At 37.4% G+C, this 27154-nt stretch overlaps 4 protein-coding genes across 5 annotated transcripts in view; 1 reads left to right on the forward strand and 3 right to left on the reverse strand.

Annotated features, from left to right (window-relative positions):
- LOC117991765 (protein PRRC1-like) overlaps positions 1-27154 on the reverse strand; it is a 70820-nt gene that overhangs the window by 25453 nt on the left and 18213 nt on the right. The gene's annotated exons all lie outside the window — the stretch shown is intronic.
- Positions 7838-10324, forward strand: LOC117991975 (uncharacterized). 2 transcript variants are annotated; one of them, XM_069505333.1, is made up of 2 exons: positions 7838-7980; positions 9025-10324. In XM_069505333.1, the coding sequence occupies exon 2, from the start codon at positions 9030-9032 to the stop codon at positions 10110-10112; it is 1083 nt and encodes a 360-aa protein (XP_069361434.1). In that variant the 5' UTR covers positions 7838-7980; positions 9025-9029; the 3' UTR covers positions 10113-10324. The 2 variants fall into 2 exon arrangements, with proteins under 2 accessions (XP_069361434.1, XP_069361433.1); XM_069505332.1 differs by having other exon boundaries at positions 7853-8008.
- mRpL13 (mitochondrial ribosomal protein L13) lies at positions 10375-11610 on the reverse strand. Its single transcript, XM_034979373.2, has 3 exons — positions 11450-11610; positions 11076-11354; positions 10375-10702 (listed from the first exon to the last, which is right to left on the reverse strand). Exons 1-3 carry the CDS (start codon positions 11471-11473, stop codon positions 10469-10471), a joined length of 537 nt encoding a protein of 178 aa, XP_034835264.1. The 5' UTR covers positions 11474-11610; the 3' UTR covers positions 10375-10468.
- On the reverse strand, positions 12147-25172 carry LOC117991762 (leukotriene A-4 hydrolase). Its single transcript, XM_034979366.2, has 11 exons — positions 24974-25172; positions 23908-23966; positions 23287-23399; positions 21625-21767; positions 19532-19643; positions 18109-18329; positions 17496-17694; positions 14880-15101; positions 14388-14535; positions 13381-13552; positions 12147-12716 (listed from the first exon to the last, which is right to left on the reverse strand). Exons 1-11 carry the CDS (start codon positions 25162-25164, stop codon positions 12266-12268), a joined length of 2031 nt encoding a protein of 676 aa, XP_034835257.1. The 5' UTR covers positions 25165-25172; the 3' UTR covers positions 12147-12265.

The raw sequence follows: 27154 nt of genomic DNA on the forward strand, positions 1-27154 counted from the left end.
GAACGTGAGAATTGCAAATCGACGTTTGAAATTATGCCTATTTTTAGCAATAGAAAACACTTTTTTTTTCACAAACTAAGAACATTTGAAATGATTATAAAGTAAAATAAGACATGAAGTTAGTAATTTTACATTTTTTTGTTTTTTTTAATAATTTTTTTTACGTACGAAGTTACCTCAAAATTTGCCCTAAAAATACAAACTTTTCAAGGTCAATAACTTTTGAAATAATTTCAAAATTCGATCTATAATGAACATTTTAAAACTAGGTCTAGTTGGTCTTGAAAAAAACCACTTGCCAACGAACAGCAGTTCATTTAAATTTTTGTTTAAAAAAAAAAAAAATTAAAATGCCTGGGGTTGGCTTTAACTTATACAAGTACATACACAGTACATAGCTTAGGTTTTCTATGCCGACAATATTTTCTTGTTTTTCACAGGGTATGTGAGATAAAACCTTTCTGAATTGGACTCTATGTGTTGCAATATATTGTTAAGTAGTTTAATTAACATCAACAAAATAAATGTATTGATTTGAAAACATATCCTAATTAGAGACAAAATGATAATTATTCAGGTGTTAAAATTGCTCTATGGGTGGAAATTAATGGTAAATTTTCTCATTTTTGAGTAGGTACCAACCTAAATCTGTGAAAGGTTATATATTTCGTTTCTCATGGGTAATAAGCTGTCTTCGTCTTTTTATGGTTCTTTTTTTTCCCTATACTGTAGCATTGGCAATGGTTATGTTTCACTTTGCCACTGCTTTAAAAGACAAACAAAATATTTTTTCGGTTATTTAACAAAGGAAAATAATGTTAAAAAAAAGAGATTAGTTATTATGAATTGGAAATAAAGATTTATGACAATTTTATGACCAGGGGTTTGCAAGGAATTACGCTAAATAAAAAAATAAAATCCTAGTTTTAAGTTTTGTGATCTGTTGTTCATTTAAAAAGGCTATATCATGCTAATTGAGTCTTGAGCGATTGATCTTAGGAGTAATGACCTTAAAGTTTTGTGGTCTTTTATTCAGGCCATATCATGCCGATCGAGTGTTGAGCAACTGATCTTAGGAGTAAGATTAGATTTAAGTTTTGTGGTCTTTTGTTCAGGCCATATCAATGCTGATTGAGTGTTGAGCAACTGATCTTAGGAGTAAGATTAGATTTAAGTTTTGTGGTCTTTTGTTCAGGCCATATCAATGCTGATTGAGTGTTGAGCAACTGATCTTAGGAGTAATTATTAGTTTTAAGTTTTGTGGTCTTTTGTTCATTGAACAGGCCATATTATGCCAATTGAGGATTGAGCAACCTGATCTTAGGCGTAATGATTAGTTTTAAGTTTTGTGGTCTTTTGATCTTAGGAGTAAGATTAGTTTTAAGTTTTGTGGTCTTCTTGCTCTCCGAAAACGGCGATATTGTGCCTAGAACAACTGATCTTAGGAGTAAGATTAGTTTTAAGTTTTGTGGTCCTTTGCTCACGCCAAAAGGCGATATTGTGCCAAATTGAACATCTGATCTTAGGAGTAAGTTTTGTGGTCCTTTGCTCACGCCAAAAGGCGATATTGTGCGAAATTGAACATCCGATCTTAGGAGTAAGTTTTGTGGTCTTTTGCTCACCGAAAAAGGCGATATTGTGCCAAAATTGAATAACTGATCTTAATAGTAATTATTAGTTTAAGTTTTGTTGTATTTTGCTCACCTAAAAAGGCGATATGGTGCTAAAATTTAATATTGAACAACTGATCTTAAGAGTTTTAAGTTTTGTAATCTTTTGCTTACAAACAAAAATCGAGATATTATGTATATGATATTTGTGAAATAAGGTCTTAAGACTAAAAATCAAAGAAAATGAACAATTTTTATATCAAAAACGAACACATTAATTTTTCTTACTCATATTATGTTTGTGAAAATATAAATGTCAATGTTTAATGTGATTGCATTGATAGTGCAGCTGTAATATAATTTGTTAAAATGTAAATTGACTTCTGGTTTATATACTAGATGTAGATACAATTTAATTTATTGATTGTGAGTTTAAAATAATTTAGAAGGAGTTAGGCTACAAACATGAAAATTGTAATAGATATTTATTGTAACCTCTGAATTATTTTAAGTTTATTTTAAATTTATGAATTATGACTTTAAAATATGACCAGTTAGTTATTGAAAATTTAGTCACAGTAAATCAACTAAATAATTATAATATTTGTTGAAAAAAAATTACAACGTCGTAACTTAAAATCACCTCAAAATTAAATACTTATCACTTTTAAATTTTTTAAAAACAACAAACTAAACTAAACTTATAAAATAAATTAAAATCTTAATTAAAACAGACTCTAACCAAACTTAAATTTTAAATTAGCAATTGGAGGACCAATTAATATATTCAGATGGCCGAAACGAATCTCGCATAAAAAAAATACAATAAAAACAATAAGTGATTTTTTTTTCATATGCAGAGTTTCTTGCCGGTTCTTCTCTGTAGAATGTAGGTTCCGAACCGGTGGTAGTTTCACGCGTGGACTCGTGTAAACAGGAAGGCCGATCTGTTAGCCTTTTATTTCATAAATTAATATTTGAGGCTATTTGACTAAAATAAAGAAAATACAAAGTCTTCATTTGACTTAAATTTAAATATAAAAAAAATATATAAGTCTTGATTTGAATAAATTCAGTATAAACATTTTTACAAGTCATGATACTAAAATCATAACGTCTATAAATAAGATCTTTTGGCGGGATTAACGCCCAGTCTTGCGCTGTCAGTATTGACGCATTTTTAATATCGGTCCACGACCGTAAATTTACGAATTACCTAATAAAGTGAATAATCAATAATTGCTAAACAAGTAAACGAAATAAAGTCACGGTAAATAACTAATAGTGCTCGAGAGAAATAAAAGTTTTACTAAACGGGCTATGTATGTCTATCATTTCATCGAGCAACCCGGCTACGATTTAACACATGTTAATATGCCTTCACATATAGCTCCCTATCTATTTATGCGGAATCGGCGTAAGCCGAGTGTCTATCACTACACTATTCGAATGTAGCCGATTGCCGACTATCCGTCTATCTAACCATAAAAGAACAAGCTAACTGACTGATCTATCAATGCACAGCTCAAACTACTGGAAGGATCGGGCTGAATCGGATTTGGCATGATAGCTATCATGAGTAGAGATCAGCTAAGAAAGGATTTTTGAAAATTAAACCCCTAAAGGGGTAAAATAGGAGTTTGAAATTTGTGTTGTCCACGCGGACGAAGTCGCGGATATAAGCTAGTTGTAAATAGAAGACGAATGCCGACGTGGGCATTTATACAACACATGAAATTCACAGTTTTTCGTTCGGCCGTCGCCGTTGCGTTGCGTCGTCTGAGGCGAACGACATCGTTTTCACCCTTATCATCATAGACATAAAGCTTATTTGGATCAGCTCAAGCGGTTTTCACGTCGATAGATATGGAGAGACCCCTAACAAATTTTTCAGTACGCAAATGCGTTGCTTAGGTACGGTACGTGCAGACAGCAGCCCTACCGTAGAAGTTTGTTATGATCGCAATTACTTCTTGGCCGTCACTCACTCACTATTGGCTAAATGCACTGTTGCAGCCACAATATTATAAATTCAGCCAATCACAAGAATTGTAATTGTAGTAATGTGATAATCACAAACTTGCTAAGGGAGCTATTTACAGTACGTGGCAGAATGTAATGTACATCGGCCTTTAGAATGAAATTTCGGTTTTGTAGAGCGTTGTCTCTGTCACTCATACTTATGTGAGTTTTGTCGGTCTCAATGACAGGGACAGCGCTCTACAAATCTGCTATCTCCTTCTTAATGTCGATGTAAATTGTTTTCGGCCGCGTACTTTACACGCTAAACCAGTGTGCGTCTTTTTGTAATACAAAAATGTATCTATAGGCTGTGTCTTCAATAAATAATAGAGTAATCTATTTATTTTAACAAGTCTGATTCATTTTTTGTCCTGTACGTTTTTTTATTATGTCCCTATAATATTGTTAGGTATATTATGTATAAGTATAATATTACATTAAGACATAATATTTACACTACGCGGCAGAATGTAATGTACATCGACCTTTAGAATGTCATTACGGCTTTGTAGAGCGTTGTCTCTGTCACTCATACCTATATGACGTTTTGTCGGTCTCAACGACAGGGGCAACGCGCTACAAATCTGTTATCACCTTCGAAAGGTCGATGTACATTACTTTCGGCCGCCTACTGTACGTAATGTGCTCATGGGCTCACTACAGGCGTACCGCATGCGCCGATCGCATCGCATTTTTCAGTACTAAAAAAAAAGAGATCAGAGACCTAAAATACTGTGGCTAATTCTCTTGTACACAATCTTTAAACTAAATTAATAGGCTTCTAATGCTATTCTTTTCCACAGAGAACATAATGAAAGCGATAGCAATATGTTTAGTTTAGACCTGTCATTTTAGTTTAGTTGTTTAGAGACTATGTACAACAGAGCCAGCCACACTAGTGTCTTTGTTTTTTTTATAATGGTTTGTTGGGCAGGTGATTTTAATCCAATACGCGTATCCTTGTCTTATTAGTACTGGAAAATTCGTTACTTGCTGTTTGCTCTATTATGCGCGACAATCGTTCGAAGTTCGCACTACGACTGACGAGATAATGCTGATTTAAATTTTAAGATAAAGATTTCTTCACGGTATTCTTCCCAGAACGCAAGGTATAGATTCCAGCAGTAAAATAGTGTCTGACCGAAGATGAGAGTGCGCGCTCGCGCATGTATTGTTCCACGAGCTCGTGTACTGTGTACGCATGTAGCACTCACACTAATGCAGATGGCGAACGCGGAAAGCGGCGCAATGCGGCGGTATATTCCGCTGCCTCGCGTCGCGCGTCCCACTGACGCTTAAAAAATGCTGTTTCGACGCGTGTTGCGGTTAACTTCAAGAACGACTATTCAATTCGCGCGGACTATATAAAAATAAACACTGCACTGCGCTCAGGAACCCTAGCTTTAGGGTCGATACGCACGAACGGTCAAATAACCGCCCCCGATTCATCATACAACAATAATTTAGGGTTATTTTGCAGGATATAATGAAACGGTTATTTGACAAAGTATGTTGTGAGCAAGTAATAGTAAACTTTTTTTGTTATAATCGTCTATATTTTTATATTTGTTTGTTGTAAAATTACGTATTAATTATGATTATGTGTTAGGAGATGTATTCCAATGTAGATAAGCTAAAATAAGATTTAGCCAGAGTATTGAATTGAACTAGATAAACGTTATGCATTTAAAATAACTACAAAGATAATACTGTTTATTAATGTATCAAAATATCACTAATTTGATTTTGATACTTTTCAAAATACTTAGTAAATATGCCAAAAAAACAGTCCAAAATAAAGTTTAATAACTTGGCTTTGAAAATGTTTTGGTCCATAATATTGTAATGCTAAATTAGATTACCTATTTTTCCGTAGCTTACTTGAATGGTAAACAAATCGCTTCTCCCAGAAACGCGTAAGCGACGCACTGTGCACGGCGCGGCGCTTAAACTCTTGCTTATCGCGAGCCTGAGCTTCTTTTTTATTGCGAGATGCGAGGCTTGCGCTTGTCGATAAACTATGTTTAATAAAAACTAATAAGAATGATGAGGTCTGAGTTGGAGCGCGCTTGCCTAGAAGACGCCTATTCACTCTTGCCTTGAAGGTCTTAGATGTTATTCTTAGTGACCTGTGAATACCTAAAACATTCCAAACGGGCTTTTTTTTACTAATTAGTTGGGCAATAATTGGCAGAAATAATTAAGTACAACCAGCAATTTTTGACACTTTTATGAACCAAAACATAATTAATTTTATTACAGTCATAAGGGTGCCCGTCCACTGAAGCGGAGCGGAGCGAAGATGTGTTGAGCAGACCAATCAGATTGCCGGTAAATAACGTGATAATTTTATTCCGTCCGCACACATCTCCGCTCCGACCCGATCCAGTGGACAGGCACCCTAACTCATACATAACAGAGTAGGGTTCCAACAGTAGTAGAGCGGTGGGGGAAGGGTGTGACGCGACAGCTCAGTGATTCGTCAACTTGTGACATCTGTGACCCCTCCCGCTCCGCTCCACTACCACAGGAGCCAACTGTTATACACTATACCTATAATTTTAATGCTTTGCTCAGTATCTTATACATAAGTAATAATACAGCACTCTGGTTAAAATGTAAAATAATTTATACACATTAGGTAGTACGATTGAAAATCTCGAGTCTAATGTATTCATTATTTTTATATTGCCAAATATATATAGTGGTAATTTTAATGTAACAGGAGAGATGGAGAGATAATTCTAAATAATGTTGGTTTCGAATTATAGAAATTGTACTTTATTCCCATTAAAAATTATTATTACTTGAAAGAATTTTGTTGTTTTATTTATAAGTCATAGTTTCTTGCTGATTGTTCTCGAAGGAGAAGGAAGTAGGAAGTTCATTCCATACCAGCTGCAGCAGTGTTAGATTCATTTTACAATAATTCGAAAGCACTTATTGAAGTTTACTTGAAGAATAATTTTTCGTTAGGTACCTACCTACTAATGAAAATTGAATAAGTAACGAAAAATTATAAGTCTACCTACGTAGGTAGCAAAAAGTTTGCTAATTGATAGGAAATTGTTTCAACGTTTCGCAATGAATTTTCAATGCATATCAAAAATGGCGGTGGCACAGGGCGGCGAAATATATTTTTCTGGTGGAAACGTTTTTCCTTTCTTTGTTTGGATGCATTATAAACACTAATAAATAAAATAGGTTCAACGTTATTCTACACGCCCTTTCTTTATCTTTCAAGTATCGAGAGTGGGTTTTAGTTGTTTATATGCATGTGCAAATATGTTTTTCCTTTCCTTTACCATACATCAGCAGAAGTGGGTGATTCAGAAACAGTTTTCATTCAAGTAGGTATGGTAAACACCTAGTAGGTACCTACCTATTGAAAATATAAGGAAAATCTATTTCGTAAATTACCGCTATGGTTAATTGGTAACAAGAACAAGAATTTTAACTACCTAACCTACCCTTTTAGCACACTGGTCTATATATGACTTGGACAATTTGAGAATATCTAATTTGTCTGATCTGGTGGTAAGTTTGATCGTTACAAATACCACCCTACCAGCACAGACGTGCCGCCATGCGATCTAATATTCCGGTACGATACCGATAAATGAATGGAATATATCAATCTGCCCGTTGCCGTATTTACTACCCCATCCGAATTATGCCGCGCGCCGCTTCCATATCTGACTGGTTCATCATTGAAGTACCACCCACCTGATGTAGCAAGCGCCCGGCGCGACCAACAGATACATACCTCTTAAGTATCAGGACAAGCCGCAGTATAAAGAGGCTACATCACCCGCACCGGGTTAGCGCGGGGGCGGTGCGGTTGTGTGGAGCGTCCCTACCCCGATTGCCATCTGGACCAGTCGCGCACTATACTATTAAATCTCCGTAATGCATAGGTATCTAATGCAATGCCTCTTTTTATTTGATTGACTCGCGCGCGTCTCCTATTGCAAGTTGGTGGTACTATGTCAGAAACTTTCACGCAAGTGCCAAGAACAATTGTACAGTTTCAATTCAATTGCATACGAACTCATAGGTAACGAACAGACATACATACATTATTATTTTATATAGGTATTAGATGATTAATCTGGTGTGATTTCCAACTCACTTCAAGAGGTTGCAATCGCTACTTCAAAACGACTTCATGAGTAATGGGGAGGTACGTGGGCAAACCACCATAGATTACTTAGTTGCTGTTATCATAGACGAAGATACAGGAACATTGATAAGAACTTATATATTAGTAATAACAGTTATCGATTAGCGTTGACATAGAAGTCAGTGTGGGCAGGCAAAACACAAGGACTCTGGAATTCTCACTTAAGTAATTTGTATTCAATTTTTTAATATCGGTAGGTACATATTTCGACCTACATACCTTAATAATTTTATTTTCCTAAATAATAATATTTAACTAAGCTTATATAGTTAATGACCTACTGAATAATTTAAATAATTAAGTAGACGTTCAATAAAAATTGAGTGTGAAAGTTTAGATAGGTAACTATATTTATTTGGCATGTTTTTGAAAACTGAACAGTTTCGTTAATTTAAGAGCCTCAATAGCTCAACCGGTATAGGAGTGGACTGAAAACCGAAAGGTCGACGGTTCAAACCCCGCCCGTTGCACTATTGTCGTACCTACTCCTAGCACAAGCCTGACGCTTAATTGGAGAGGAAAGGGGAATATTAGTCATTTAACATGGCTAATATTCTTTAAAAAAAATCGTCTATCTGTTTGTTCGCGCTAATCTACGAAACTTTAACGATTTTGAGAAGACGCACAAACAGGCACCAAATCTATTATCTACGCTTCTTTTTAATCCAGAAACGATTCTTTTTATTGCGGTATTTCTTCTTATTTTGCTTTATGGAATTGCGGTATTTATAGAAGTGTGATGCTGTGATAGCCTAGTGGTCGTAGTTGGGTGGTAGTTGTGGTTAGGACGCCCGCCTCCTGATCGGAGGTCAGGGGCTCGATCCAGGGCATGCACCTCTAACTTCGGAGTTATGTGCGTTTTAAGTATGTAATTAAATATCACTTGCTTTAACGGTACCTAAAGGAAAACATAGTGAGGAAACCTGCATGCCTGAGAGTTCTCAATAATGTTCCCAAAGCCTTTGGGCCAAAGGTGTTTGAAGTCTGCCAATCTAGACTGCCATCAGTGGTAAACTGGCCAAAACCCTTCTCACGCTGAGAGGAGACATGCTCTGCACTGAGCCGGTGATGGGTTGATCATGATGATGATACCCAAGTCATGTGGTCACTGGTGATAGAAAGTAATATATCCCCGATTATTGAAATACTTATTCAGCTTCAGTGATATTGAATTTGATTTAGCTAATTTCAAATTCATCGTTATTTCAGGTAAAATGAAGTTTTTCTTGGCACTTGCGTTTCTGACAGTGGTATGCGCAATACCGCGTCCAGGACAAATTTCCGCAACTAGAGAAAGAGTTGAACAATTGGCGTCAATCCAAGGTTCTGGACAAGGAGATAGCCCAGTTGGAGATGCAAAAGGTGAACCATTATTACCAGAACTCGAAAGTTCAGCAGATTACATCGAAGACGATGATGATGATATTAGTGAAAATATAAGTCTTGACGATTTAATTAATCTTCTCCACCGTATTCGACATGCAATCCAGAAGAAAATTCATAGCAAACTAAGCCATTATAAGGATTCAGGAGATGATATTTATGTGACATCCGAAAGAGTGCCAGTTCATGAAGACAGTGCAAATGAGACCGCCGCTGAAACTCCACAACAAGGGAACAGAAAAAGACGTGAAGGGCCGGGTAACAACAGTGACCATCGTCAAAACAGTCGTACCGTTTCTAATAACACTAAGGGCAATAACACGGCATCTGATCACAAACCTCAAATGAATATTACCCAAATCAAAAAAGAAATTCACGACATATTCAATGATATTATTGAAAATGTTTTTCGTCCATGGCTGGGCAGTATAACTTTCAATCCTTCCCAACAAGGTAACAAAACTGTTGTTGATAATGGCAGTATTTCAAACGTATCGCGTCCAACGGCAGGCAATAGCAGCAAACCTCAAGCAGCAGGAGAAGGTGTGTTATATTTCTTTTTTTTCTACATATATACAAAATATAACACTGCTCCTCAAATAATTAACAGTACTGAACTTGAACCACCAAAATGGAATGCTTTAAATGAAACTGAAAGTGAACAAGATGTAGGAATTGCAAATGATACAAATATTCCTCAAGAAGCTAACAATACTGAACTTCCACCAAATGGTGTTGCTTCAAATGAAATTGAAGGTAATGAGGCTTCTAATGATCTAGTTGAAGTCAATAGTAACATCGACATGAGCAGCATTGTACCTACTGAAAATTCACAGCTTGGCAGTGAAGTGCCACAAAATGTTCAAGCAAGTGATGAGTCAACATCTGAGATCCAAGTAAGGCTTGTGAATTAAGTTGTGGTGCACACCAGCGAAGCTTTGCAACATCTTAGCTTCAGAAACTTCCCATACCATATTGACCACCACCACTAAATAATATCAATACTTATTAACTTACTTTTCAGTTTATAGATTTATAATAATTTACTAATTCTAAATGAAAATTGTGATAATTGTGATTTGGTATTGTTGTTGAAAATTGTAATTTATTTGTTTCCTAAATTTTTATGTCTCTAGAGAAAAAAAGTTACCAAGAATAAATAATTATAACAAGATAAAGTTTTAAAGCTAATTTATTCTTAAATTATAAAAAGTTATTTATCTACTATCACTATACTTAATAATTTAACTCTAAAGAAAATAACAGAAGCTTATTTAAGCACATAATCTTCTGGATATTCCATAACTTTGGGATACTTTTTGACTTCCTCTTCTGGAATATGATCAAGCCTTGTAGGAACTTGACGCAGTTGACGTATTTGGCTTGAAACATTCTGCATTATGTCTTCAGGGACCTCTTCACCCGGATAAATGAGTAATCTCTGCATAGTGTGACGCCTCTGTAGATTGCCTTTCATTGCTCTGTATACTGCTTTCTGAATTATCTGAAATTAACAAAAATAATGTTAAAATATTATAATAAGGTCAGAATTTTTGTAAATCAGGGAATTAAATTATTAGAACCTCAATACCTTAATGGTTAAAGGAGCGGACTGAAATCCGAAAGGTCCCAGTGGGCTCCGACCTCTTGCTCTCGCCCAGCAGTCAAAGTGGGATAGCAAAAAGTAGTTATTTGCTTCAAGTAGGTATTAGAAGTCAAACCTCCACTAAATAATTTTCAACTTTTATTACTCCGAAATATCTGATGAAGTTGATGTGGCAGAGCTTATCACATCCTTGCCATCAACATGATGTACTCAAATGCAAAACGTTTATTCTTATTTGTGACTAACTAAATGTTGTGGATTGTATATTTACCATAGTAGGATCTTTATTGTGAACTTCCCAAGCTAAGGTCCACGTAGCACCTCCAGGATATCCAGTATGATGGAAGTACGCATTTTGGCGCCATTCGTCGCCGCGTAGTGCTATGTCTCTACTATTTATGCAAACCACCACATCGCCACAGTCGTTCATTGGGTGGTATATTGGCTTATGCATACCCATTAAATACTTTTTTATTACATTTGCAGATTGATACGGATCCTGCCATTTACAGTCGAATATGTGCCAGGTGCGTGCAAAAGTTGCCCATTGCTGAAAATATAAACATTTATTAAACAATTTGAGCATTACAAAATTAAATTTTATTTTAAACACGAATGAGTATTTATCAATATGTGATCGCTTACCTGGACTCGCTTTGCTGCAGACATAGTTATATATTATATTAACTTTTGAATTCAATCAGTTCGTAATGTATATGACAAAATATTAAATATTAAATTATGAGAGGCTGGACTCTGGAGGATATCCAACCTAACCTAAAAACACCTAAAAAACTCCTCTCAAGTGACAACTGACAAGTGTCATAACAAAAAGCTGTCAATGTCATAGTGACCCACAGATAATTTTTCTTAGAGCTCCGTAAACGGTTAAGCACATATGTTTGTCAAGGTAGGATTCGTGGGTATGAGTAATAGTGTTCTGTGTTTCAAGGTGTCACTCAGCATGGTGGTTCTAAGGACTAAGTTTTTCGGCGTGCCTCAGCCAAATCACTATCCTATATTAGACAAGGTATCAGCAAGTTATAGATTCTAAGGACTTAGGTAATTTTTCTGCGCGCCGCAGGAAAATCACCATCCTATATTAGACAAGGTATCAGCAAGGTATAGGTTCTAACTTCTAAGGACTTAATTTTTCGACGCGCCTCAGGTCAGGTGGATATAGTTTACTAATGCAGTAATACGGGTTACATTGGTTTCCTTTTATTCCTATTGGACCATATTTGCGCTTTAAAAAAAATAGTGATTTTATTGTTTTATTGCAAAGCAGGATGGACTGTACTTATACTGTTTTATTAATTTAATCATAAAATAAAATGGCAAAAAAATTTCAAATGTTTTATTTACATGTGCATGAAAATTGTAAATCAAAAAGAATATAATCTAACATAATATTTCAATCTACAAATGAAAAAAAACATGTTTATCATGGCAAATAAAAACTTATTCAACCAAATGCAAGTCTTTCTTCAACATATGAGCTGATACATGCATCATAAAAGGTTCATTTTGTTGGAAGTTCTCTATAGTGCTCTCCCTGACTTCTTCCCAAGCGTAGAGATCTCTATATAATGGTCGCACATATTTCATTCGACCTTGGCTATTAACAAAGGAGAATGCATCGTCCAATTTAGTTTTGTCTTTACTCCTTATACATAATCTGAGCCATCTGAATTCGATTTCACTGTTTTTGCTTGTACATATTTTGTACTTAAGTCCCATATTTTGAAGTTTGTCCAATGGCAATGGATCTTGCTCGATTAGAGATTGAAGAAGGTTGATAATTTGGTGCGGCGAGAACGCTGTCACATCGTTGTAAGCCAACTGCGAATCTGGTTCATTTTTTATTTTGTCCACGACTTGTTTCACCTCTTTCGCACTTGTTGTGTCATAACTAAAAAAGAAATTAATAAATTAAATATATAAATAAATGAACTTTAACTAACTACAGGCTAACGCATAACTGAGTAGGTTCCTGCGGTCACGGTAATGTTATCTATACAGTATTGTAACTCGGCCGTATCTTTGAAATAAATACCTACAGCAGCGCGGTACGTAAACATGCGATAGGGCTGCCCGCCTCCGGCATTTTAATTATATTTGCTTACTTTGTGTTTAAATATGTACTTGTCATTGGCCTACTTCGTGTTTAAATATGTACTTGAACTTATTTTTAGTAAAAAAATCGCGCGGCTATTAAAAAAACAAAACACCGTCCGTTCGTCACTGCGGCACAGTCGCGACTGGCTGCACCGCGAGATCGAGGCGCTTAGGTATAGCTCGCGTTTCGCCCGTTTGTATGAAGTTGGAATACTGCATAGATAACATTACCGTGTTGCGGTGGTGGAGCGGACAGCGGTGCGGGAGGGGTGTGATGACGTCACGCGAGAGCTGTGATTCATCAAACTAAAATTAGTATGACAGACCTGGAATAACCTAATTAATAATTTCAGAGATGCCATACTGATATTTTTTAATTTACCGCGCTTTTCCAGTCTCTTCTTTCGCTAGCCAGACTCTACAATACAGGGAGACTCAATGAAAATTTTAGTACTTACTCAGGAATGATGGGAGGCATTCCAGTCTTGAACAGCCAGGTATCCCAGTCTACTCTCGACATTTCCTTGTTGTCCTTGAAATAGTCCAACAGATAGTCCTTGAACTGATACGTGTCTATGGACTGTCTTTGGAACTTGTCGAGATATGAACGCAAGAAGGGATCAAATACATCTGTAAGAAAGTTTTTTTATTATTTTGAGGCATTGTCACCTTACTTTTAAGAGTCCATGGTCGATCCAAGTTGAGTGTAAGGGCATGCTATGCTATTGCAATCAATATTTACAAGCGGGATATACTCAAAAGCGAGATGTGTGAACAACGCGAATCAACGTTTGATATTAGAGCTAGCGAGCACCACGGTGCGGTGAGTTGCGGTGCGTTTCCAATGTGAAATCCACTTGTTTAGGCTTTAGGATTTCCAATTAAAACCAATATTCAGTAAGCAAGTACACAAATCGACGGTAACACCCGCTCGCCACCGATCGCCGGCCGCGAGTGCGAGCGTAGTGATACCGTCTATTTGTGCACTATATTTTATTAAACATCACATCAATCCATAAATTTGAATTTAAATGTATCAAAATCTGGTGCGGTATTAATTCCGCAGTGCGCGCGCTTCTATGTAGTTCTATAGTTCACAGATTTTGCGAGGGAAAAATCGTACGGAAATTTACCGTGGTGTGCTGTGTTAATGTTTTGCCAATTGATTATAATAATATTTTTCACAAACTAAATACATTTGAAATTTTTATTAGCCAATAGTTTTGCAATTTTGTAGTTTCTTACACGTTTAAATTTGCGCACAGTTGCTTCAAGCTTAAAATTGTGATATTACAAGGGTCTAACAAAATAAATATAATTTTGCTATATTCATTGTTTTTGTATAGAAGTTCCAAGATACAACCATTAGCCCAGCTGGCGCTACCGAGCAAACCGACCGCTCGGTGGGAGATCTCCCTTTGGTACAGTCGAGCCTACACACTATACCAACAAGACAGTTACTTACTAGCTCCTCCAACAAGGTCTTCAAGATAGCGTAAGAACAGCGAGCCCTTTTCGTACGGGACCCTTGAGAAGGCGTCGTCCGGGGAGAAACCGTCCAACTTAATCACCAAGCTAGTGAAAGAATTATTCACTCCCAATTCATTGTATATCTGGAAAATACAGACACACAATTAAACAACTACAAATTTAGTCTCACACAAAAATTTCTGACTAGATTAGAAACATAGCATTTTTATTTTTACAAATTGTAAATTCAAAAATACTTATACTCAATATTGCTACTCAATTTAAAGATAGATATCAGTTTACTTTATTTCGTAAGGTCTAAAAAGGATCATTGTGCAGAATTTTGACAAAATCGGTTAAATAATATATCTATATACAATATATAAATAATAATATCGGTTAAGTATGAATTGGCTTAAATTTAACCCAATGTCATATTTATACTTAATGAAGACTCACATTGCATATAATGTTCTTGTGTACTCACAGTTTCTTTAAGCTCTTGCAAGCCGAGTATGCTCTCGAAGTCCCGGCTCTGCCTGGCCTCTAGTGGGTCCCGTATAAGCGAGGCGGCCACCTTCCTCTCCAAATACACAGTGAAGCCCTCGTTGAGCCAGAAGTGCTCAAAGTTCCTGTTGGTCACCAGGTTGCCCGTCCAACTGTGCATTATTTCGTGGATTATCACATCCGCTTGACTTCTGTCACCAGCCTAAAATTATTAAGCGAACCTTCTTTACAACTAATGGAACTAATATAACGCTCTAGGGCGTGTTCCTTAAAGGTCTCATGGATGGCGCTGTTCATGTTAGTACATTACGTTACAGAATAATGTACATCAACCTTTAGAATAAGAATTCGGCTTTGTAAAGCGTTGTCTTTGTCACTCATACCTATGTGTCTTTTTGTCGGTCTCAACGAAAGAGACAACGCTCTACAAAACCGCTATCGCTTTCTAAAGGTCGCTGTATTACATTATTTTCTGCCGCGTACTGTAAGATACTTAAAGGGCATGAACAACGCATTTGAGGGTATTGATAGGTCTAAGATTTTTGTCAGCGATATAACGCTGTCTCACTTTAGCGGTGTCTTAAAGTCTGAGCAAAGTCAAAGTGCGTTCCATAAATCTCAACTTAAATCCTTTCCCTCATACCTGAGGTAGCATCGTGAAATAGCAATACATTTTAACGTTTTGTTCACACTAGTTTAGAAATTGTACACTAAAGTGCGACAGAGTAACAGAAAGCGAGAGAGAGATTTTCTCACTCTTTCATTTGCCCATATGAGTGAGCGAGACAGTACAACAAAGCTTTACTTCTGTCGGTTGTTTCATAACGCTCACTTTTCTGGTATTATGCAATATCTAAAACCTTATATAGACCGCGACAGGTTGAGATCGCAATCGGGGTAGGAGGGGACGCCCCGCACACTCGCACGTCATCCGCGCTCGCCCGCTTCGGGTTAGCGCGGGGGCTGTGCGGGTGTGCGGGGCGTTCCCTCCCCGATTGCCATTTCAACTTGTCGCGTACTATACATAAGAAATAGCACTCGTACGAGATTACGAGTACATAAATCTTAAAAATATTAATGTAGCATTATAACAAGAACATAAATAAGTCAACTTTATACACCCGTAACTTTTTTAGCTCTAAGTTTATTGATATTAATGCTATCAAAAACAAACAATGCAATAATAAAATAATGTTTTATCTACATTTCTCGAATTACTGCTCGGCTGGTAGCCCGTAACATACATATAAAAGTAATAATAGAACATTGCTATTTCTTTTACATTCTTTTTCTTTTCCCGATCCCAAGGCGTCATGAGGGAAGAGATAAGATATCACGCGATAGAAAGAGAGGTGTTATTGAAACTATTTTAGACCGTAGTGCCTCAGTTTAACGAAATACTACCAGTTGTTCGACGCCTTTGAAGTCGAGCGATGCCGCCGCTCGTGTAGGTATATACGTGTTCCTACGCAATATGCAAGGGTTGTCACAAAATTGGGATTAAAATCGCGAGGAAATCGGTGAAATTTTAGACCATTGTTCTGTTTAGAATTCGTATGGCATCCGTAGACAGAACAGTAATGCACCATTTTATGATAGAACCTAAACGACACTTAAAATATTTAAAACCACGCTCACGTAAACCCTCGTCCATCAATCACACAGACTACGCGAATCTGCGTGCAGCGGGCCGCGCTGCCCGCGCTCCGCAACCCACCTCACCGTTGCTCTGTACAAGTACATTCGTAATTGGACTGTATATTTCAAGGCTGTGGTAGTGCTGTGCAAGTTCATTGCGCTTTACTGCATCGTAACGAAGGTCGCTATTATTTAAAGGTCTTTGCGGAGTGAGCCTTCTGTACCTGTACTAGGTACTATTTAAGTATTCTGTGGTCGCACTACATCATTATAATCCACAGCTGGGCATAGGACTCTTGTAACACACACCACACGCCACACGTCGCCTGAATCTAGCGGCTCCCTGCGACTCGTTTGATGTTGTCTGTTCACCTGGGGAATGTTCCAACGCTGCGCTTTCTGATGCGAGGTCGCCATTCTAGCATCTTTGTACCCCAACGTCTATAGGTTTTTCGAACGATGTGTCCTGACCCCTGCCGATTGCCACTTCAGCTGTGCAACCCGTTTAACTATCTTGCTTACTCTAGCATAATCTATACTAATATCATAAAGAAGTACCGTTTGTAAGTTTGTTTGTAGAGAGGGGGTAATCTTTGAAACTATGATACTGTTTTGAAAATTCTTTCACCAGTAGAAAGCTTTATTATTTCTGAGTAACATAGGCTATAGCTTATCCATACTAATATTATAAATGCGAAAGTGTGTCTGTCTCTCTGTCTGCTAGCTTTTCACGGCCCATCCATTCAACCAATTTTGATGAAATTTGGTACTGAAATAGCTTGCATCCCGAGGAAGGACATAGGCTACTTTTAATCGCGGAAAATCAAAGAGTTCCCACGGGATTTCAAAAACCTAAATCCACGCGGACGAAGTCGCGGGCATCATCTAGTTTTCAAATAAATTAGAGATCCCTACGAAAATTGTAACAAGCTACTCGTGCGATAAATATATAACTCACCAATAAAGTAGGAGTCACAAACGTCAAGCAGGGGTTCTCCATGCCTCCGTAGGGGAAGGAGGGGGGCAGAACTAACAAGTCGTACTGCGTCCACTGGTAGGGGCCACACATCTTCTCCGCGGCTTGCAGATATTTCTCCGTATCCGCGAATTCCCAAGTGCTCTGTGTTATTTCTTCTGCTTCTGACCATACGCGGGATCTGATGGAAAAAATATGTACAGTCCTCAGCAATTTTTATGGCTGCTTTAAGCCAGGAAATGGAATATTCCACAGCCCACGAACCGAGCCAAAAAGTATGTGATTCATAAGTAGCAATGACTACCCATATTTAAATGCAAAAGTTTGTTTGTTTGTTGGTTTGTCCTTCAATCACTTTGCAACGGAGCAACGGATCGACGTGATTTTTTGCATGGATATAGTTAAAGACCTGGAGACTGACATAGGCTACTTTTTATCCAGGAAAAACAAAAAGTTCCCACGGGATTTTAAGAACATAAATTCACGAGGACAAAGTCGTTGAACATAGCCTCGTTTCGAAGCGTTTTTGGGGTGCAAGTGCATCTCATTAGCACTGTGAACTCTTCAGGCGCAGCACTACAGCTGGGCAACTCACCTGGGGCCCAGCTTCCTGCTCTCCAGCACACCCGCGGCGATGGCCAGCAGGTAGGAGGGGATGGGCACGGGCTGGTTGAAGCTAGTGATGTTGTTCGCCACCTCGCCGCGTATGGCACTCATCAGCACTGTGAACTCCGCCGGCGCAGTCACTTTAGCTTGGTACGTGAACTTAACGGCTGGCGTATCTTGGCATGGCAGGATCGAACGGGCGTGGATTGGCTACAAAAACACATTTCACTATAGAGCACAGGGTCTCCTCTCAGAGTGAGAAGGGGTTTGGTCATAGTCTACCACGCTGGCCATGTGCGGATTGGTAGACTTCACACACCTTTGAGAACATTATGGAGAACTCTTAGGCATGCAGGTTTCCTCACGATGTTTCCCTTCACCGTTAAAGCAAGTGATATTTAATTACTTAAAACGCACATAACTCCGAAAAGTTAGAGGTGCGTGCCCGAGATCGAACCCCCGACCTCCGATTAGAAGGCGGACGTCCTAACCACTAGGCTATCACAGCTTATATATTAATCCATACTTAATCATAAATGTGAAAGTGTGTCTGTCCGTCTGTCGGTCTGCTACCTTTCCGTTAAACCGATTTTGGCGAAATTTGGTATAGAGATAGCTTGCATACCGGGGACAAACATAGGCTTATTTCAGAAAATTAAGGAGCTCCCCCAGGATTTTATCCTCACGGGGTATAAATGAAATTAGTTAGCCCACCATGTTTTTTGGTTTTGGTTTATTTTACTCTAGCTTATGCCCGCGACGTCGCCCGCGTGGATTACCAAAATTTCAAACCCCTGTTTTACACCTTTAGGGATTGACTTTTCAAAAATCCTTTCTTAGCGGATGTCTACGTCATAATAGCTATCTGCATGCCAAATTTCAGCCCGATCCGTCCAGTAGTTCGAGCTGTGCGTTGATAGATCAGTTGATCAGTCAGTCACTTAGTCAACTTTTCCTTTTTATATATACACCGTGAAGTTTTCGTGGTTGTCTTCCCGTGGCAGAACGATTTGCTCTCAGTAGTACTATCGAAATTTTGAGTTAAACTTAAAAAATAAAATGTTTTTGTTTTGAAATAATTAAAAAAATCCACAACTCGAAAGTGTGAGAAACAATAGTAGCTCCCTAGACGTAACGTGAATAGTAGGTAGGTACATCCACTCGAACCGTGCTGCCAATGCCAATGCAAAATAAGCTCTCGCGCGTAGTGATACGGCATAAACTAGCCTGCACGTACGCGGTATCACTATTGGTTCGAGGCCTCATTCGATTTTTGTTTTTCTCGATTGTAAATTTGTCATTTTTGACTAATATTTTTCTATATTTATAAATCGATTGTAATACCACGACAAAATCATTTCGGGAAAACAACCATTAAAATTTCAGCGTGTACATATAGCTTGTGTTCGTACCTGGCACTGGCTGAACATGTACGGGTGTACTTTCCCCGCAGTCTGATTGGCTTCCAACCATTGCAAAGCTGTTGCCGTCGGTGCCGAACTGTATTTTATTCTTATCTGCAGTCTATAATGTAGAAAAAGATGTTTGCGTGTATATTATGAGACCATAACTTACATAAATTTTAATTTTCATATTACCTGCATGTGAAATAGAACTCCTATGTGGATACTCTGAATTTTGAAAAATGCTTTCTTAGCTCGGATGTCTAGTGTCTACGTCATAATAGCTATCTACATGCCAAATTTTAGCCCGATCCGTGCAGTAGTTATAGAGCTGTGCGTTGATAGATCAGTCAGTCAGTCAGTCAGTCACCTTTTCCTTTTATATATATATAATATTTAGATATAGATTTACGATATTTCGACTGTGAACTAGCAACATGTCCTAATATCAAGTTTTTGACGATTTCTCTATTTTTTTTTTATTCATTTACAAGTTAGCCCTTGACTGCAATCTCACCTGGTGGTAAGTGATGATGCAGTCTAAGAGGATAGCTGGCTAACCTGGAAGGGGTATGGCAGTTTTTATTAAACCCGTACTCCTTTGGTTTCTACACGGCATCGTACCGGAACGCTAAATCGCTTGGCGGCACCAGACCAGACCAGAAATTTAGAAATTATAAAATTCCAAACCCCTGCCAGGACTCGAACCCGGGACCTCCCACTAATAAGACCACAGCGCTCACCACTGCGCCAGGGAGGTCGTCGTCTTACTATGTATTTCGTACTTCACAGTGCGTCAGTCTTCACACTGGCAGGCATATACGATCACTAATTTAGCTGAAGGAAACATGTTATTTCCTTCATCCTGTAAAGTTGTTAAATTGAGATATAAGTCCCGCAAATTGCTGTTGCGCTGGAACCATGTCACACTAACATCGAAATGACGTCATTTCGACGTCAGCCGAAATAAAAGTATACCATCAGCTCGAAACTTCACTCTAGTGTTGACGTCACTAAAATGGCGGCCACGCGCATTAGCAATTTGCGGGACTTATAGTACATACCGGTTGCCAGTTCACAGTCAATATAGATCTCACATGTTATTACTACTCATAAAAGATTCCGAAGGTGCATCTTGCATCATATTGAATGTACAGCAAGTTGAACCGGTGTGTTCCAGGTCAATCCGCTTGCAAAGACACTCCTCTACATCATCAGAGTAAAAGTACTGCGTTCGAGGTTTATATGAGAATCCATCGAAGGTCATAGGAACTTTTTGTACTGGAAACTTTTTCATAGCTTGTTCACACTCTTCGTGAGTCATTCTTTTAGTGACGAAGGGATTGTAGCTTTAAAGGGAATTTAAATTAAGGAAATAATACTTAAGGCCTGTTTCACAACTCCCTCCAGATAAACTTTAGCTACTGATTTTGATGTTGACATTTTTTGTATAGATAATCTGTCAAAATGAAAAATTTATCCGTTAGATAGTTTCTCTGGCGGTTGTGAAACAGGCCCTTGGGATTTTTATAATCTGATATTTTTAAGCGGCTTTTATAGGTTACCTATTGAGCCCATCGTTACACAGTAAATTAACGTGAAACTATGATTAAATCTAAATACAAAGGTTCCGTACCTCAAATGGAAAAACGGAACCCTTATAGGATCACTTTGTTGTCTGTCTGTCCGTCTGTCAAGAAACCTACAGGGTACTTCCCGTTGACCTAGAATCATGAAATTTGGCAGGTAGGTAGGTTTTATAGCAGACTTTAGGGGAAAAATCTGAAAACCGTGAATTTGTGGTCACATCACAAAAAAAAATTAAAATGTGTTTTGAACGAATAATTAGTGTTTTCAACTTTTAAAGTAAGCGTTTAAACTACCGTGAGTGATTTCCATTATTTATTTTTTGATTTATCGTGCAAAACAAAAACGAAAAAAATACAACTGTAGCACGGAACTCTCGGTGCGCGAGCCTGACTCGCACTTGGTCGGATTTTTTTTCCACGATATCTATTCCCGGACTCCCCGAATAGGTAGCCGACAACTCATTACCGCATAGTATGAAAAAGCAAATTTTTAATACGTAATCATTTACTCACTTTTGTTCCGGCGCAGCAGACTGTGGCAAAGTAATTGTCAATTTTGATCCTAAATTTGGAACAGCATCATCGATATTATATCTGAGTGGAGTACCATCATCTAGCTCCAACTTTTCTATGGTCAAATCTCTTGTATCTAATATCTAAAACATAGATATAGGATAAAATTGCATGTAGAGAGGCCGCCCACTGCCCACTTTTTGCAACGATTCAATAGCAATATAGTCGCAAAAAGTCAGCGATAGTCGCGATACTGCATTGATATCGTCTGTCGCGCGTTGCAAATGCGACTAACAGCCAAAAGTAGCGATGCAGATGCACATCAACGAAACGCGCTACTAAATCGCTGCAAAACCTCCGCGGGCGACCTCCCTAAGTATCTCTTAGGGTTTGTTAGCAACTCGTCCCATTCGCAACTTGTCTCATTCGCAACTCGTCTTATTTATACGGATAGACTATTTAACACGCCACGGATGCTTTTTCACATAATATTATTGTGTATGGCTTAGTGATTTTTTAATGGAATTCTTTGAACCCATCACCTCAAAAGGAAACAAGAAACCCCCCTAGGATCACTTTGTTCTCTGTATGTCTGTCCATATGGTTACTCATAAAAAAATTAAACCGTGTTCATGAACAAATAATTAGTATTTTCCATTTTAAAAGTAAGATAACTATATACCAAGTAGGGTATCATCATATGAAAGAGCTTTAAAATGTCGAAAAATATAGTCCCCCCCATTTATCTCCGAAGTTGACAAAAATCTGAAATAATTATGGTCGATAGAAGTATTCTGAAATTAACATTTTTTATGTAGACACAACCGCGCGTTATAGTAAGTAAACCTTACACCTAGCCTGCAGCTACTGAAGCTGGAGGGACGAAATGCAAATGGGACGAGCTGCAAATTGAACGAGTTTCAGTTGCTTTTCGGATTTATTTACTTTATTTTATTTACTTTACTTTATTGGTTTATCACGGCTCATCCGCTAAATGTGGTACAGAGATACCTTGTATCCCAGAGATGGACATAGGCCACTCCAATTCCGTCTGAGTATCATAATATATGCATATTATATTATATAAGGTCATATAAGAGGGTTTTCTGGATTCACAGTGAAAACATATTATCTAATATAGATCATATTATTAAAATATGGACCTTTCAAGATATTCATGTCAAAATGTCAACTTCAGATATCAATAACAAATAATGCTGTATTGATCGACAGGCGTTATCACTTAGCACTTTAAATTGCAATTTTAGCCTTTGGGAAAAACATTTTTAGTAGGCATTTCCCAAAATTCTTAGTCCTATCAAAGTTACCTAAAAACCATTTTGTACATAATTTATTGATTTTATTTTTTGCTTCTCTCAATTTTTTCTGTCTATATGAAATAAAATCAGTCAGTTGTCTGGTAGGAGGCTTCGGCCGTGGCTGGTTACCACCCTACCGGCAAAGCCGTGGCACCAAGTGATTTAGCGTTCTGGTACATGGTTCTGGTGGCATGGGTTTAATAAAAACTGCCACACCCCTTCCAGGTTAGCCCGCTTCCATCTTAGACCGCATCATTGAGATTGCAGTAAAAAAAAAGGTTTCAGGACTGTATGAGATAAAAAGTGCTTCCTACTGGTATACTGATTAAACAGTGTTACTTACCAGATCGTCAATATAGTCTAAAACTTGAATATTATACAAAGCAGTTCCATACAATACTTTCTTTTCAAAGTCCACGTCGTATGTTAGGTCAATATGCTTAATTATAGCAAATTCTGCAATAAATAATAGGTATTAAAATAAAGTAAAACAGCAAATGTTATTTTAACTATATGGAGGAATAGACTCCTCAGCCCTTGTGCCTCACTATGTACCACCAAATAGATAGATAATGTACCTATCTACTTATTTTTTTAGTTGGTGTGATATAATTATTTTTCTTTAAAAGAATATTAACCAAGTATATCATGCTGACTAATATTAAGCGTAAAGCTTGTGCTTGGAGGTGGGGTTCGAACGGGTGACCTTTCGGTTTTCACTCCACTCCTTCAACCGTTGAGCTATCGAGGCTTTTAAACCTACTTCACAGCTTTAAAAGCTCTTTTTTCGAGACACTGTGTACTTAGCACACAATATTATTAAGGTAAAACATAATTTAATTCCATTAAAATTAATCTTGTTCTTTTTAATACTTTCTGAAACCAAGGTAGAGTCTTGACTTCACCTGTTGGTCTGCACCAAATATTATTCCATTTTTGAATTTAAAAAATTAAAACTCAGTACCTGGCCTAGAAAATGAGGATGGATCCAATGGACTCAAAGCAGCCATAGCTTTCTCTGCGCTAAAACAAACAACACTAATCACAAACAGATACATCACTCTCGGAAAATCCATCATTACTCAAAAATAAAGAAAAGACCGCTCACTACCACATCTCAATCAAGATTGAATAGTGTTATCAATATCAAACACTAGTTTCTCTAGAACTATGGTAGTTTCTCTTCTAATACGTAAGCAAATTTGAACCTTAAATCAATACACAGAGATGTGATTTCCTATGTCAGGCCTAACAAGGAAAGTCTCTCATGAAAGTAATTCAAGGACCAAATAATTGTTGTTGTTGTTGAAAATGTTTTCTACACTAAATTCACATTGGCAGAATTAATGCAGCCAAAACCTGCAGTACAAAGAACCATAAAGAAGAAAAAAAATGTGATTTCTATATTGGATTTTATTTAAAAGTTTACTATATTTCAACATCTAACTTAATAACCATAGATTTTTCTATCATGCACAACTATGTTGAATCATTTAAAAGTAAACACTGCATAAAATATCATACATAATTACAGATAAATTAAAGGGACCAGGGTATTTTATAGTGTTATAAAGGGTTTTCGTTTAACAGAAAGTCATAGAAAACAATGTAATCAATAAGTACCCTTATTATAAATGCGAAAGTGTGTTTGTTGGTTTGTCCTTCAATCACGTCGCAACAGAGCAACGGATCGACGTGATTTTTTGCATGGGTATAGATAGGTAGTTAAAGACCTGGAGAATGACATAGGCTACTTTTTATCTAGTATTAAAATATTAATTATTTTAAAGGAAAGAAAATCTTCAGTACCTATTATAACTGCTGATGCGGTACAAAGTAGATGGATAACGATGACTTCTGTTTCTTTATCCGGTGAAACTAAGATACTGGAGCAATCAATGAAAGATCTATACTATCATTTAATATTCAAAACTTCTGAAACATTTTGTGTATGCTGTGGATACATTGTATTGTAGCGGTATTAGCCACCGGGTAAACAAACTTATCTTTAGTAGAGTAAAAAGACTTACTTGTATAAGCAATAACTTCTATTATCTATAGAAGGCACCTTCTGTATTCCTTTTCCTGGCGTGAATGTAAAAATATTCTCAAATCTTAATTTCCGTGTAAAAACTGAATATGCTCCTTGTAGTCTTGTAAATATGGAATGCCGAAAAGGAAAACGAAAATGCCGCGTGACTACTTTGCCGATGACAGACATATTTTTTCAATTTTTTTTTTTTTAAATCTGACTTTACGGCTCTGGATAGTAGGTTCTAGTCCTTTTGACCAAAGAGTATAATACAAGTATTAAATATCGTCATGTAAAAAATGGATTGGCCTAAGTAAATTTTTTGTCCTATAGTCCTATTCTTCTTCTTCTCAATCGTTCACTCTTGACAAAGTGGTCGTAGCTGTGACTTTAGGAAAAAATCACGCCTTGCGATCTACTGGTATGCTCTGTACTGGCACGTGAGCTACTAGTAGAATCTCGATACACATGCGAGAAGCTCGTTTTTGCTTGTAACTGGCATACTTTTGTGCATGTACAGTACGCGCGGCGAGAGTTTGGCTTTGACCGTTATTGCGCAGAAATCAGAAATTGGGTATCAACGGGCAATTAGTGGGGTGCGGGGCGGGTGTGTAGGCGCACGCGGTGCTCTGATTGGCGCTCCACTGCTCCAGTCGTTCCCTGCCTCTGTTTGTACAATCAGGTTCACAAGTGAATTGCTATTTTCGTTAATTGTTTATTATATAAGAATCTGAATAGCACTGCTGCTAAGACTTTTTTTTAATGTTAACTTTTGTATTTAATAATTATTTTAAGTTTTCTTTTGTTTGTATGTACCAATTTTACATGTATCTTGGAATAAATAATTTTATTAAAAAACAATTATTTAGAATTTTCATCGCTGTCTCTGTAAACTTTAAAAGGAAATAAACATTTTATATAAGTAAAATAACTATCAATAGTTTTAATAAATGAAGAAGTTTATCTATTTCGTATTATTTTCTAGCATTATTACCACTGTACATGAATTTTGACCCACTCAAATATCCAACCTGGTACATAAAAAAGGAAAAGTATTGTGTGCGTGACAGTACCCATGCGCAGTAATCCCCTCCACCCGAAGGTCAAAGCCAAACTCTCGCCGCGCGATCTGTAACAAGGATGTGTATCACAGTTGCCAAACGGGCAGGACAACTTTGCTGACAGAAGTCTCAACGCAACTTCCTGAAATTTACCCATATGTTTGGCAATGTTACAGCTCTGCTTCTAAATTATTCTTTGGAGATAGCGATATTAAGTCTTCTGTAGGCGTTCAGCAGGGGGATCCTTTAGGTCCGGCCCTGTTCAGCTTAGGGATCCATAACCATATCTCAAATTTAACATCTAAATTTAACATATGGTATCTTGATGATGGAACCATTGGGGGCAACGTGGATGACGTTCTAAAAGATCTTAATCATATTAAGCAACAGTTTGGGAAAATTGGTTTAGAACTTAATTTTTCGAAATGCGAATTGTTTTTTACAGAAAAACTGTCGCAAGAAAGAATTCTATTGGCCTCTGAATTATTCAATGAAATTTCACCTAATATTAAAATACTTGATAAACGTTCACTTTGCCTTCTCGGTGCTCCTCTTTATAATGAATCCATACAACCACTCTTGGATCAAAAAGTCAGAACATTTTCGGCTAATACCGACAAATTGGGCACTCTAAATTCTCACATTGCATTTTCGATCCTAAAATATTGCCTTTTTGTACCTAAATTAATTTACATTCTCCGCGCGAGCCCAATTTGGAAATTTCATGGACTACTCGATAACATGGATGCCACCCTTAAAAGTACACTAGAACAAATTCTAAATTTAACTTTTGATGAGCACTCCTGGAACCAAGCAACTTTACCGGTCAAGTACGGTGGCATCGGCGTGAGGAAAATTTCCAGTGTAGCTCTTCCGGCTTTTCTGTCCTCTGTGCATAGTATAAAAGAGCTTAGCTCTCAAATTCTCAAATCCAATTCATCATTGACCTATGCCGCAGAGGCCCTAGAGAGTTGGAAGGTCAGATGTCCCAATGTCGACATCCCGAAGGAACGTACTACACAAAAACTTTGGGATTTGCCATTGGTTCAACTGACACATACGAATTTGGTTCAAAATCTTACAAGTGACAGAGATCGTGCCAGGCTTCTAGCATTATC

This window comes from Maniola hyperantus, chromosome 20, assembly GCF_902806685.2.
Source record: "Maniola hyperantus chromosome 20, iAphHyp1.2, whole genome shotgun sequence".
Classification (NCBI taxonomy): domain Eukaryota; kingdom Metazoa; phylum Arthropoda; class Insecta; order Lepidoptera; family Nymphalidae; genus Maniola; species Maniola hyperantus.